Source organism: Narcine bancroftii, chromosome 4 (genome assembly GCF_036971445.1).
Source record: "Narcine bancroftii isolate sNarBan1 chromosome 4, sNarBan1.hap1, whole genome shotgun sequence".
NCBI lineage: Eukaryota > Metazoa > Chordata > Chondrichthyes > Torpediniformes > Narcinidae > Narcine > Narcine bancroftii.
In genome coordinates this window covers 189548330-189562498 of record NC_091472.1, presented here as the reverse complement: position 1 = coordinate 189562498, position 14169 = coordinate 189548330, and the positions used below count along the sequence as shown (strand labels likewise).

The following is a 14169-nucleotide window of genomic DNA, read 5'->3' as shown; positions in this document are numbered from 1 at the left end:
TAGACCTTAGCAAGTCTTTTGACAAGGTACTGCATGGTAGGCTAGTTCAGAAGGTTCAATCACAAGGGATCCAAGATGAGCTAACCTAATTGTTCCAAAATTGGCTTAGTGGAAGGAATCAGAGGTTGGTAGTGGAGCGCTACTTTTTCTGATTGGAGGCCAGTGATGAGTGGTGTGTTGCAGTGATCTGTGGTGGGTTCACTGCTGTTGTCATCTATTAACATGATTAGCATGTTTGCAGGATTCAAACTCTGGTCCCAATCACTGGAACTGTAAAGGCATTTTGCTAACTGCTACACCAAATGTGCCACCCTGTTGTAACTCATGAAAACTCTGGTTAGACCACATTTAGAATATTGCATTCAGTTCTGGTCGCCTCATTACAGGATATGGAGAGCGTGCAGAGGAGATTTAATAAAATGATGCCTGAATTGGAGAACGTGTCTTATGAGGCAAGGATAAAAGAGTTTGGGCTCATTTAAGCCTTTGGAGCGAAGAAGAAAGAGAGGTGACTTAATAGAGTATACAAGATTATGAGAGGCATATACAAGGTGGACAGAATGCACTTTTTTTCTGGGGTGAGAATATCAAACACCAGAGGGCATCCGTACAAGGTGAGGGGAGGAAGGTTTAAGAGAGGTAGGGCTTTTTTTTTAATTTACACAGAGTGTAGAGGGTGCTTGGAATGCATCGTTAGGGATGATGGTGAAGGCTGGTACAATAGGGACACTTAAAAGAGTTTAAGACAGGCACAAGGATACAATAAAAAAATAGAGGGTTATGGGTGTGAGGTAGGGAAGTTTTAGCTTGTTTAGTAGGCTTATATCAGTTGGCACAACATCATGGGCCGAAGAGCCTCTACTGTGCTATAATGTTCTATTTCTATATGATTGATAGTTTTCTTTGGAACAGAGATTTGAGGGGTTTAATTCAGACATAAAATTATGGGTCCTGGTGAGAGTGGATTTTCTCAATTATTAGTAGAAGTACAAGAGGGAATATGAGGATTATTTTTCCCCCATTCTAGAGAGTCATCTGGAATTCTTTGTCTGACAAAACCCCTCATCAAATTGAAAACATGTATGATTCTGCATAATCACAAATTTTATTTAGTAATGAACAAATGCATTCAATTCTATGGCCAATTGTTAATCTAAGAAAATTTTTTTTAGAAGTAGTCCACAGCATATTTATTAAGATTAGAGAAGACTTCTGTAGTAAAAAGATTGTGACCCCTTGGTCTAGACTCCAGAGCAAGCAGTCTGAAGTGATCTTAATTTTAAACATCTGAAAAGGTTCTTCCTCCACCCTTTCCAGAGAATGACACCTGATATTGTAGAGTGACTTATGCAGCAGTAAAGCTCTCCTCATCATTTCCAGATCCCATTTCTTCATGGATGAATATTTTAACAGTCAACTTGACTATAAAAATATTAAAAATTGACACAAACAATTACTAGAAAAAGTTGCTGAACCAAGAATTGAAGCTTTTTATGCACTAACCCTTTGCAATTCCAGTGGACCAAGATTAACTTTATCACCACTTCAAGATGGTGGCTCATGACCACCTTCCTGAGGGTAATTAAGGACAAGGAATAAATGACAACCTTGCCAGAAACAGCCAATGTGAATAAAAATAAAAAGCTACACTCAGATCTAATTTGACAAAGGCTGGGGACAGAATGATAAACCTCTGTCTCATAAGACTGAATGTTACCCATGATTAACGCTGGAGACATAATTGACTCCAGTTTCTGGAAGCTGGAGTAAAATCAATACCTGCAGTTTCTTCCAGGAGTTTATCCTTTCCATATAATTAATCCTGGATGTCCAACTTTTGATTGAGCGGAGGTTCAATCAAATAACATAAATGGCAATCAAAAATGGGATGGTGCCACAGTAAAAGTTTCTGTTAATCAGTCTCTGCTTAAAATCTCATTTACCTGCCTTCGTCTCACAGCTGTCAGAACCTGAAGCCTAACAAAAATTTTCAATTGATCCACCCTGTTTTTGTTTTTTAAAAAAAACAAAGCATAAGTTACAATTTTGCACAACTGCCATCATAGGAGAAAAGCTTTCATATTATTTCCTAAAAGGTTTAATTCTAAATTAACTGCACAAAATGCAAAGAAAGATAGGCTCCATCCATACTTGTGCACTAACATTTAAACCACAGTGTTTCATATTTTTCCTGCTAATATGGGCCATGGCTGCCACTTTCCATCTTCCGGACTGCTTTGGCCATCACTCATGCTCCAAATCACCTCTGCTGTCTTTTCAACTGATTGCTACTCCATATCCCTTTCCTGCCAGTCAATTGGTGAAAAGTATAACTGCAAGGGGATGGGCAGAAAGCTAATTACTTTTATCTTACTTAAAACTTTGTTCTGTCCAATATTCTGATTCAACAATATATGATTCAACAGAGAAAAAAAAAATCAAGATTGTATCAAAATGCATACTCAGCATTTCAAAGAATTACTTCAAAAGATTGCATTATTTTCCTACACACATTATAAACGACCCCTGTGTTATGGCCATTTTTTACTAAAAGAAATTTGGCCTTAAAAAATTCAGAAATCGTAATCCAAAAATTTGTGATATGGAATAAAATTTGCGCTCACGGTATTAAGTTGGGGGGGGGGGGGGGGAAGGGAGTAAATAAACACTATTTTCAACTCCAATTTCTTAATGTATGAACAGATGATTGTGCTTCACATTACAGAAAATTGTGATACAAACTATTTTCTAGGAGCACCCCCCATAATAATTAATTGATCACCTGCAATGCATTTTTATAATAATTATTCAAAGATAAGATACGAGTAGTAATACAGTACAACTCCGATCATCTGAAATCAGATTCTCCAAAATCCTCATTTATCTGAATTTTTTTTAAAAATTGAATAAATGAGGATATCAGAAACAAATCAGAGATCCTCATTTATCCTTTTTTTTATGGGAGCTGAACTGACCTCACAGGTTGAAAACAATTCACCCGTCATGAAATTAGAACGACGATTGTCCTCGTTTCAGCTAACTCCCTCCCCTCTCTCTTTCCATTTCTTCTTTACCTTTGACCTTTTTCTCCAACTCTCTCTCTCAAACTGCATGCCAGTCTCCCAGCCGCAAGGTGTCGGAAGAATCTTCGGGCTCAGTGGTGTTCCCTTCCCTCCCCTCCCATCCTCTTCCCTCCCTCCTTGGCACACCAGACTCCTCCCCTTGGCTTATTTCCCTGGTGTGCGGTAGGCCGAGGGGAGGATTCGGAGCCAGGAGCTCCAGTGACCGGGAGACAGGAGCCTGCTGACTTGCCAGTGAGTGTTCCACCAGCCCGGAAAGCCTCACCGGGAATCAGCGGCCATGGTGGGTTCGTGTCAGGGATCGGCAGCAGCGGTTGGGAGGTCTTGGAGATCGGTGGAGGTGGTTGGGTGGTCTTGGTGATCGGCAGCTGCATTGGGTTTGTTTATGTAATCGGCAGCAGCCAGCATTTTTTTGGGTGAGAATTAAACATTATTTTAATGCTTAAAAAGCCTTCCCTTGTTGCTTGTTATTGTTAAACATTGATACAAGTGGTTTACTGTTGCTACTGGACTATTTTTCAAAAAAGACCAGTTATCCGAAAAAAACATTTATCCAACATAGGTTCAAGTCCCAACCATTTCGGACAATCGAAGTTGTACTGTACTTATTTTAACAGGTTGATAGACTAGAGCAAGTGATGGTGTTGGCAAGTGGGAGAAAAAGAAAAGCAGAGCTTGGGTTTTGGAGGAGGAGAAAAGTGGTTGGTGGTGTAATGGCAAGTGGGGAAAGAACAGAACAGTTTAAATGAAAATGTCCAACTAATGCCACGATTCCCTGAACAGTGTATTTCACATCTAACTACCAGTGCTACCCTTGCATCTCCCAGCTGTGTCATGAGCCTACAACAAATAAAATTCAAACTTTCCTTGCTGCAGTCAGATTTCCCACTTCACAGAGTATTTTAATCTCAGTTTTGTATAAATTGAACTCAATCTTGCTCGATGAAGTTTGAAACCTATGGAGATTTATTTCATGTGTGGGAGTTTTCTGATTTCACAATATCTAGCTGATACATCTCATCCAATGTATTATAGATCAGGTATCACTGTATAGTGAAATACTTGGGAGATGTGGAAGAAGAACAAATGCTCCAGCATTAAAATAATAGTTTTTGACTAACATGGATATAGTAAAGCATCATTGGATTGATGAGTTGAAGGAGGTACGCACAGTTATTCTGTCTCATTCACTACTTTCACATACATCTAATAGAAACTTTAGTAACACTTATCCAGTGAATAACTGACTCAAGAGATCTGCAAGATGCAAGAACCAGACAATTTTATTTCTTGTGCTATATGAACTAATTATGTAATGTTGATAAGTTGGTACATTGGGTTCTTTGCCAAAAATAAATTTGTATTAAAATTAAAACATATCATGAAAAATGTTGCAGCCATTTCTTATACACCTACTACAATTTGAAAAGTGTGCAATTGTACAAATTGATTCTGAAAAATATAGTTTTCTATTAATAGTAACCACTCAATCTTGACCCTCGACTTTGGAACTTCTTCATGCAACTTTAGCCCTCGACATACAACTATAAAAAGGATATGGTTAACATTTTGTTCATTATAATTATTTTATTCAGTTCTTTAAAGAAGGCAAATACACCTGTCATCTCAACAGGAATAATTCTTCAATTTCCTGGAAACTAAACTTTTCTGATATATTGAAGACAAATAGGGTTCTGGAAAAAACAGCTTATAATTACATTTTCAATATAAGCTCTATTTCAATTATTCTGAACATATTTATTTTATGTAAACAGAGAACAAAATACTGTTTTTATGTGTGTATGTGCTTTTACATGTAAATACATCAAGAGTGATGCACCTACCTGCAGATCTGTAATTGACACTCGATGAGATTCAACTGTTGGTCGGCGTGGCAATCGAGGAGAAGAATGTGGTGATGTAAGTGGAGAACATGGTAAAGAAGGATAAATATAACGTCCATTAATGCTTGAACAACATCCAGATGACTGAGTTAAATTGGATCTTTCTTGAAGAGATAGCTTCCGATTGGACATATTTAGTCTGACTCTAGGCAATCTGACATCTTCTGATTTGGCTCTTTCTAATCGTCCTGAAGCTTTATCACAAAATGATCTGATCTCTTCAGTACTCTCTTGCATAGGTTCATCTTCCAGCATTTCTTCTCCATTCAGTCCTAGCTCACTGCCGGCAACATTCTGATCACATTCTGTTACAATAATGAAAGCCTCCATGCCTAGGTCAATGCTTAGGGATGATAGGCTACTAGTAATATCTGGCTGACTGACGTTGTAACCACGTTGTTCATCTTTCCTAATCGGTCTCTTGGCAGCAGATCTGCTTGAGACACATGATGACATGGTGCCTCTCCTAGTTTTATCCGAATGGACAGGTCACATGACCTAGAGCTGCCTAAAGAAATAACAAGTTGGTTAGGATAAATATTTAAATCACATTTACTATTTATGAATTATCCAATGAGAACTACTTCTATTGACAGTATAAACATTTTACCATTTGAATTCATTCCCACTGTTACATTCCTTTAGTTTTTAAAAACTTAGATTATATTCAACAATAAATATCAACAGTAAAAGGGAAAAAAGCTCAAATGAGCCAAAAGAAAGTCAATAATAATTGTGGAAGTTCTTTTGCAGCTACATCAAAAATCAAAAAAAGGTCAAGGATTGTATTGGGCCATTGAGAAAGGTTCAAGGAAAGGTTAGAGGAGTCACAGCATATAGCAGCAATAAATTGTTGCTGTAACAAAATTAGCACAGCTAAAAACCTTGAAATGTAGAGGCCCATTAGTCTATATGGAACCTAGCTGAGGGTCATCACATAGGATACATATCCTTTCTTGCTCTTAACTTTCACATTTAAATCTGAGTTTGTTCTTTGTCACTGTGCCAACCTCAAATAAATACAAGAAAAAATATAAAGACTGCTGTGGATATCAGAGCTTAATTTCTTTGTTTTTTTTTTAAAAGATCTTAATTCAGATAATTCCAGTAATTTCTAAAATTCCCCACCTGTTCTCCTGTGCATTTTTATTTAAATCTATTTATTTTAGATGCGCATGCGCTCCAATTCAGGTATGCCACCAGATCACTGTATTGTGCAAAAAATACTTCAATTGTAAAGGTGAAGGTTTCATTATTGTCACATAATACTACATTAAGAATGGAAAATACATGAAATTCTTTAACTTGCGGCAGACAGAGAGTCACTACTTTGTCCAGCGCCCATCATAGAAACCTACAGCACCTCGGCAGTCTCCCCTGACCAATCCTGAGTCTGCTTAGCTTCAGATAATAGACAATCTCAGGCATATTCAGGTTATTAGGGGTTCCTTGTATGTTATGTGCTCCAATTCTATCCACAACATACTGTAGGCATGCAACATACAGTAAATAGAGTAATCCATGCAAAACAATACTTTGTTGCTGGATGGAATGTAGAATTCCACATTTGCTTCATACAATAGGTACCAGGCCAGACCTTTCTGGCATGTTACTTTGCAGTACTTATACAAGTTGAAAGCACAGTTGGTTGAAAGATTAGACTTTTTCTTTATTTGCACACATCGATTTCATTCACTCTCAAAGATCAAAGCATAACATTTTATAAACATTTGAAATTCATAAATGCACACACTCATTTAACACTAGTAAAAAGGTCTAAGTTTTTTTTGTATTTTTCTTTGCATGAATATGTTATGCCACATGTGTACAATGTGTCAACATTTGCTCTCCAATGATATGATCACCAATGTTCAGTTACAATTTTGGATCTAATCTGGGTAGTCAGAATTGGGGATATTTACTGACAATCACACTGTGTTCAATGCCATTCATAACTCCTGAGCAAAGAAGCAGTCAACACCTGCATGCAGCGAGACACAACAGTGGAGCATGGGTTGATAGGTTTGATGTAACATTTGTGTCACAAGGAATGCCAGGGCAATGACCACATCCAACAAATCTGAATCTAACCACTCATCTTACTGTAAAAGAGATGTCATCTCCATTCCCCTTTAATCAGTGACCAGAAACCTCATTAGACCAACCACACACGTTACCACTGCTATAATAGCAGGTCTTTTATCTTGCAGTGTGACTTGCCTCCTAACCTTGCCTCCTTGCTCTAGAAGGCATACGTTATAAAGGACAATGATTGAATATTACCACTTGTCTGGAAAAGTGGAACTCTAACAACTTCAGACTCTCATCACCATCCAGGTCAAAGCAGTCTGCGACTGGCAGCCCGATCCTACCACCACAATCAATCAGCGGCTGCTGTGTACAATCTACAAAATGCAATTTACTTGCCCAGGCTATTCTAACAGCTCCAGACAAATGCACAACCTCTGTCACCAAGGACAAGGAAAGCAGGTGGGGGAGGATATTACATCCAATTGATACACCACCCTGACTTGGAAATATATTCTCCATCATCATTGGGTTTTTTTTAAAGTTTTTATTTTTCACACCATAAACCACACTGACCATGATACATCCTTTTCAAATATATACAGTGTCATTTTCTCCCCCCCTCCCTCCTCCCATCCCACCCTCCCTACCTCCCCCCCATCCATTTAAAGTACAAAATCTAAGATACATTAAACCAGTCAAACAATGTTGTCATTCAATAAAAATAAACCAGAAATTCCACTGAGTCAATTCTTTTCATTTCCTTCTCCTTTCGTTAATTTAGGTAGTGAATGTCCCCGGTAGGTTTTCTCTATTGTGTTTCATGTAAGGCTCCCATATTTGTTCAAATATTTCAATATTATTTCTTAAACTATATGTTATTTTTTCTAATGGAATACATTTATTCATTTCTATATACCATTGTTGTATTTTCAAATTATCTTCCAATTTCCAGGTTGACATAATACTTTTTTTTTGCTACGGCTAGAGCTATCTTAACAAATCTTTTTTGTGCACCATCCAAATCAATTCCAAATTCTTTGTTTTTTATGTTACTTAGGAGGAAGATCTCTGGGTTTTTTGGTATATTGCTTTCTGTAATTTTATTTAATATCTGGTTTAGATCTTCCCAAAGTTTTTCTACTTTCTCACATGTCCAGATTGCATGAATTGTTGTTCCCATTTCTTTTTTTCACAACAAAAAAGTGTAGGAACTCCTTACCCAATAGCTTATTACAAAGTACCCTCACCAGAGGTTCTGTAATGGTTCAAGAATGCAGCCATCACATGATCTTGTGCAATTACTGATGGACATTAAATTAAGGGAAGGGAACACCCAGACCTTGAAGACGAAGTTTACAGAATGCAGATGTCATCTCAGAAATTATGTTTCAAAATACAAGTTTACATATTACTTGAGATATGTAAGTAATAGGCCAAAAATTCTGCTCACAGTGTAAAGACTTTTAATATACATTCATTCGTCATTAAAAAAAACTACAAAGTTTCAACAAATTTCAAATAGTAACTCTTGTGTTGTCACTGTGTTTAGCATTTTTGCTAGGTAATTTCACAGCGATGCAAAGCCACAAATAATTGCAAACAACCAATACTTGTGACTTAATTTTTGGACATTGACACCATACAAAGTGTGAGTTCTATAAAGATCAACCTTTTACAAGGACATCAAAACGCAGTGATTTTACTCATCTGACCTCAAAGATGCATTTTCCATTGGGAGAATCGTAAATAGGGTGATTTTGGTCAGTGGGACTGAATGAAGTGCAACTCAACTCCCATCACAAAATTCTACCAGCCTCTGGAGGACTAAATGGTGCAGATTAACATTACTGAAATGAGGTAATGTAGAAGCAGAATTCAAAAACGTTTATGGGGGGCGGGGGAATCACATTTGTATTCGAGGGCTATTTGAATACTGAACATCCACACACATATACACACGCAAAAATAAAGCCATCTCTTGCGGGCATTGATAAGGTTTGAGACTGTGAATGAACGAGAAGGTCCTCCATCCAGCCGGAGATTGCAGACCGTTTCCTGGGCGACAGGCACGGCCTCGATGAGAGAGACCGGAGGAAGAACCCCTGGCCTAAAGCAAAGATCCCTGGCTCCGCTCTGGACTTTTAATAAAAACATGCCTCGCTTGTCCTCCGGCCCAAATGCCAAAAGTGAAATAGAATCCCTGGTATTTTTTCCCGCCCACGATCGCCTATTCCAGCAATTAATGGAGAGGCTGCTGGGTTTTTACCCAAACCGGGAAAAGCTGCTTCGAAACTACATCAAGTCCTTCCTGCTGCCTTTCACTCTTATCTGGGCGCAGCTCCGGGGAAATGCCCAAAGTCAGGTCCGAAAACATCAACCTGACAATACCTTCATGACTGCCCGTCCGGAAACGACAGCAACCCTGTCGGGGCCTGCAGACACAAGCCGGAGGTCCTCGTCCGTGGGACAGACATCCACTCCCTCTGCAGCGCCTGCTCAGAGCAAGAGGCGGGCCTTTGATGGGCATTTGCCTGAGCCAATCGGCAGCGGGGTTCAAAGCCGGGCTGGGCCTTCGAGCAAGGAGGAACCATGCAAGAGGGGGCGGGGTAAAGGTGCGACAGAAATAGCCACCAAGCCCTGAAGCTGCTCAGAGCAGTGAAAGCAACCCTGAATTCAACAATCTTCAAGAGGAAATAGGCTCTGAAAAAGCGATAAATCTTTATTTCCTAAAACCTCTCCAGAGGGTTTGACTAGGACATTGTCCTGGCTCCGATTTTGGGTTTATGATGACCCAAGTGAAACAGACAGCAACTTGGGTCACTTTTGCACATGTGCAGCTCGAGGGGGAACCCAGAAGCAGCTGTCAGTCATCGAGACACATTCAGAATTTATTCATTTGCAGTTTTCCCCCAAAAGAATAAATAACACAAATGTCAAATATCCTGAAAATCGTATTTTGTTAGGTCAAGTTTTAATGGCAAATGAATCACAAAAACTATATATCTGTACAAGAATCTGTGATTGGCTAATTAATCTACATGAAGACAGAAGAGGGGGGAAAAAAAATCAAAGGAAAATGTTCTCAGCACAGGGATCCTGTACATTTGAGGGAAACTTTCTTTGCTAAGATTTGATATGCCATCAAAAGTTAAATTCTGGAACAACGTTACAATTTTAAATTATTGTGCTTATGCTTCAGGATTATCCAGAAGGCATCAGCAATTAAAGTTTCCTGTACACATTGTCTGGTGGGAGCTTGAAGATTATATAAAAAAAAGGTGAGCAGGATGTGGCCAACTCACTGAAAACCTATGTTATCGCCAGATTGCATCTGCAGCAAGCAGTGATGAACAAAAATGAATAAAGTAATTTGACCATAAATCTACATGTGGTAAATTGTGTGATGGTCATTTATATCTGTTTTGGGAGACACAATTCTCCACCTCGAGATATTATTTTAAAATATTTGCACAATTTCCTGAGCAACACACATTGCCATTATAAAGAGATGAGGGAAAAATTTGAGACCTAAAACAAAAATTTGAGACCTAAATCAAAGATCACTTGAGTGAAACATGATAGGCTGCAAATACTGTAATTGTAGTAAAAGCACACTAAAACGCTGGAGGAACTCAGCCACTACAGGAAAAAAAGAAATATTGCTGACGTTTCAGGCCTGAGCCCTTGAAGACATTGAAAGGACTGGCTGAGTTTTCCCAGCATTTCGGTGTGTTTTAACAAAGACCACTTGTGTTAAATGGGGTAGTCTGACAGCACAGAGGAGGCATCATTGGGTATTGCAGAAGAAATATGCACAGATCAAAGTGATCTCAAATTATATTGAAACTCTGCAGTCCTTCCATATCCAGTCATTAATTGCAGTGTGCATTTAAACAATTACTAGGAAGCTCCAAGATGATCCCAATCTTCAATGATGGTGCAATCCTGCATCAGGATTTTATATAATCAGCAACAAATTTAATAAAATTGTTAAAATTACAATACTGTTGCATCACATCATTACAAAGAAGTCAATGATGGCCATTTATTGTGAATTTAGGGAACAGTGGAAACCTTCATAGTTTAGAATACTTCTGCCACAATTAACTGACATTGGAGAGGAATACAGGCAGTCCCTAGGTTACCAAAAGCTTGATTCAGGAATTTGAGATTTATTTAAATGATCTTTACAAAATTGTCATTAAATTTTTTGAAACAGGATTTTCTAATTTAAAAACAGAGCTTCACAGGTAAGTCTGTGAGGTGAGGCTAATGATTTGCAGCAAGCCAATGTGGTTAGAACCTGACCATGCAGCTTAAGATGCTGAGACAGGTGATATTTTCAGCAGAAAATGGGATGGGTTCAGTAGCTGTGCTGGCGGATTTACTGGCTGCTGCAGTCATCTACTGCCTGGTAAGAATGAGCAAGGTTTCTCCCCACAACCATCGCCCATGCTGTAACATTTGGAGGCTGTGTGGAGCAGTGCAGAGCTGGGGGCACTAAGTAGTGAGGCCAGCTGGTAGTTGCACTTTCTGTCCTTGCTTTAGTGTCCTGTACTCCCAATTTACAACAAAAATGTTATGAATTGTTCTCAGGATCACAACCCTTTCTGTAACCTGGACATTGCCTGTCTAATTAAACAACAACTGATAACCAAAATCATAAAACAACTCATGATCAGGACAACTCATCGACACCTTTCAAAAGCAAATGATGTTATTTATGTTACAGAATTTCTTGAGAGAACCAAAAGCTCTTTCAGCAATTACACATTAGGCTATTAACCTACAAAAGTAAAAGTTTTTACAATCATAGCAGGCAAATTCATTTTGTATTTGATTGTGACTCATTTTAAATGGTTTCATGAAGTGACACGAGCTTCAAAACAGAATGGAGATGAATCCATTGATCCTCTCAATTAATCTGACCTGGAGAACACCTTGCTTAATTAACTCAGATGTGTTCGTTGGAGTTCATAGCACTTCTGTGCCACTATTAGACCATTTGCTGTTATCTTTCTTTGCTTCAAAACCTGCAAAAACATGCTAGTCCCAAATTTTCTAGTTGATACAGCATGTTATTGCCAACACACCTCTGTCAATACTCTTACTTTAAAGTTTTCTACATATCACATTAAGCAGTATTAAAATGTATTGTTAGTTATGAGAGGAGAGCCACTCCATAGGTTGGCAATTCTTGGTGCAGCTGACGGAACATCATAGCACATTTGTTTCTTTCTTTTGTCTTGCCGAGAGTGTTGAATAGCCTTGCCTGCAAGTAAAGCACTTCTCTAATCCGCTCATTGGAATCTGCCTTCTCAAAATACATCTTGGCTTCATTCAGATTTTGAATTGCTGATTCAAATGCTTCAACAGAAAAAAAAATAGAAAGCACGTCAGTCGTCGGCAATCAACGTGACTGAATCATGTCACAATGTTTCAGCCATCATCAATATGCTGATTTGATTATGAGCACTTTTTGCAAATGACAAGACCTTGAAATATTTAGCCTTCAGATTGGCACAAATTCAACGCACTTCCTTCTTGAACATTATTAGTTCTTATTTGTAGATTTCCATTAAATGGAGTCTAATTTTGCATCCAGGCAGACATGGGGTGGCTTATGATACAAGTAACAGATATGTCTGTCAATGAGCATTGTTAACAAACCATCTATCTTTGATACTGAATTACATTATCGCTGATGAATCCTCTACAATCAACATCATGGGGATCTCTACGGAGCAGAAACTCAAATGGATCAACCATACAAGTACAGTATTGTGGCTACAAGAGCTCAATAATGGCTGTAAGTGAAACACCAAGGAATTTAAGCTGAACTCCAAAACTACAAATGTAATAAGAAAATATGTTTCTAAGTAAGTTATTTGACTTGGAAATATCAGAAAGATTGAAAGCAATATTACTCATTCTGTAGTGATATATTTAAAATTTGTTCCTACATTTAAAATAGTCTATTTACCAAGGGTTAACAAAAAACATCCGTTTGAAATATTTTCAGAATATACATCAGTAAATTCATCAGTTCCAGAGAAAGCATTTTTTTTAAAATGACTTCTGTTTATACATACAATTGCAAGTTTTATAAGCATAAAATGCAAGTCAAAAGACTTCAGATAGTTACCCTCAGCTTTTTCTCCAACAGGGCAAGAGGCTGCAGCAGCAACCTGACATTTTGCCAACAGAAGCATAGCCCGTCCTCTGTCCAAGACTGTTCCATTAGCCAGAATGGGTTCAATCGCCATGTGGAGCACATTCAAAGCTTGGTCTGGAATTCCAAGCATCAGCTAGTTTTAAAAAAAAAAAAAAAAATCTTGAATATTCTAAGTGTAAAACTGTTGCAGCTCCACATGTGCAAGGATGAATCTTCCAGTTATATTCACTTCCTGTACAAGTATATTTCTGTGCAAGTTGACAACTAAGTGCACTATAAACCATATTGAAACTATGGTGGAGTTCCAGCTTTATTTCTGTGTGATATGGGAAACACTTAGTGAAGAAATATTGTAAGCATATTCAAGCATCAAAATATACACAATTTACCCCAAATATCAATTCTTCCACAAAGAAATCAGTAATGGTAAATAAAAAAAAATGTTTACAATATAAATAGCTGGTTTGAAAATTAATATACTGATTTTAAATGGTCTTCAAGCAAAAACTGAATGCTGGAAATATAAAAGCAGAAAACACTGGAAATAATCAACAGATTAGGCAGTATTTATGAAAATCAAGTTCAAGTTTATTATCATCCAATTGCACAACAACCACCAAATGAAACAACGTTCTCTGGTCCTCGGTGCAAAATGTGCAGGCATTCGACCAGATATCATGCACATACAGGCAAACAATACATCTGCAGGACTAATAGACAGATATAAAAATAAATAAATATTGATTAGTAAAGTGTAGAGTGTCGGATGGTTATTGTGAGCAGTTTCTCAAGCTGAAAAATTAACTTTCCCTACACAGATGAGCATCTCCAGCATTTTCTTTGGTTAGGATCTTGCACTGAATTAAATTGCTATCATGTCTCAAGTACGAGTCAAGGGTGACTACAGAATATTTCCCCTTAAATGATCACATTCAGGAATGCCTTTGCATTTCCTTTTTTTAAAATAAATATTATTAGA

The 14169-nt window shown here is 37.9% G+C and overlaps 2 protein-coding genes across 9 annotated transcripts in view; both read right to left on the bottom strand.

Moving 5' to 3' along the window:
• Positions 1-10745, bottom strand: part of LOC138761352 (calcium/calmodulin-dependent protein kinase kinase 2-like) — a 78169-nt gene extending 67424 nt beyond the window's left edge. For 5 of the 6 annotated variants that reach the window (XM_069933305.1, XM_069933308.1, XM_069933307.1 and 2 more), the window contains exons 1-2: positions 9404-9493; positions 4925-5492 (exon numbers count right to left, since the gene is read on the bottom strand). In XM_069933305.1, coding sequence (XP_069789406.1) covers positions 4925-5440 — 516 coding nt within the window. In that variant the 5' untranslated portion in view covers positions 5441-5492; positions 9404-9493. Of the gene's footprint in view, positions 1-4924; positions 5493-9403 lie in introns of all 6 variants that reach the window. The other variant, XM_069933311.1, reaches the window with a different exon arrangement.
• A 301-nt stretch (positions 10746-11046) lies between these two features.
• The window catches only part of anapc5 (anaphase promoting complex subunit 5), a 32333-nt gene continuing 29210 nt past the window's right edge, over positions 11047-14169 (bottom strand). For all 3 annotated transcript variants that reach the window (XM_069933304.1, XM_069933302.1, XM_069933303.1), the window contains exons 17-18: positions 13161-13323; positions 11047-12382 (exon numbers count right to left, since the gene is read on the bottom strand). In XM_069933304.1, the coding sequence (XP_069789405.1) occupies positions 12177-12382; positions 13161-13323 (369 nt within the window). In that variant the 3' untranslated portion in view covers positions 11047-12176. The remainder of the gene's footprint in view (positions 12383-13160; positions 13324-14169) is intronic.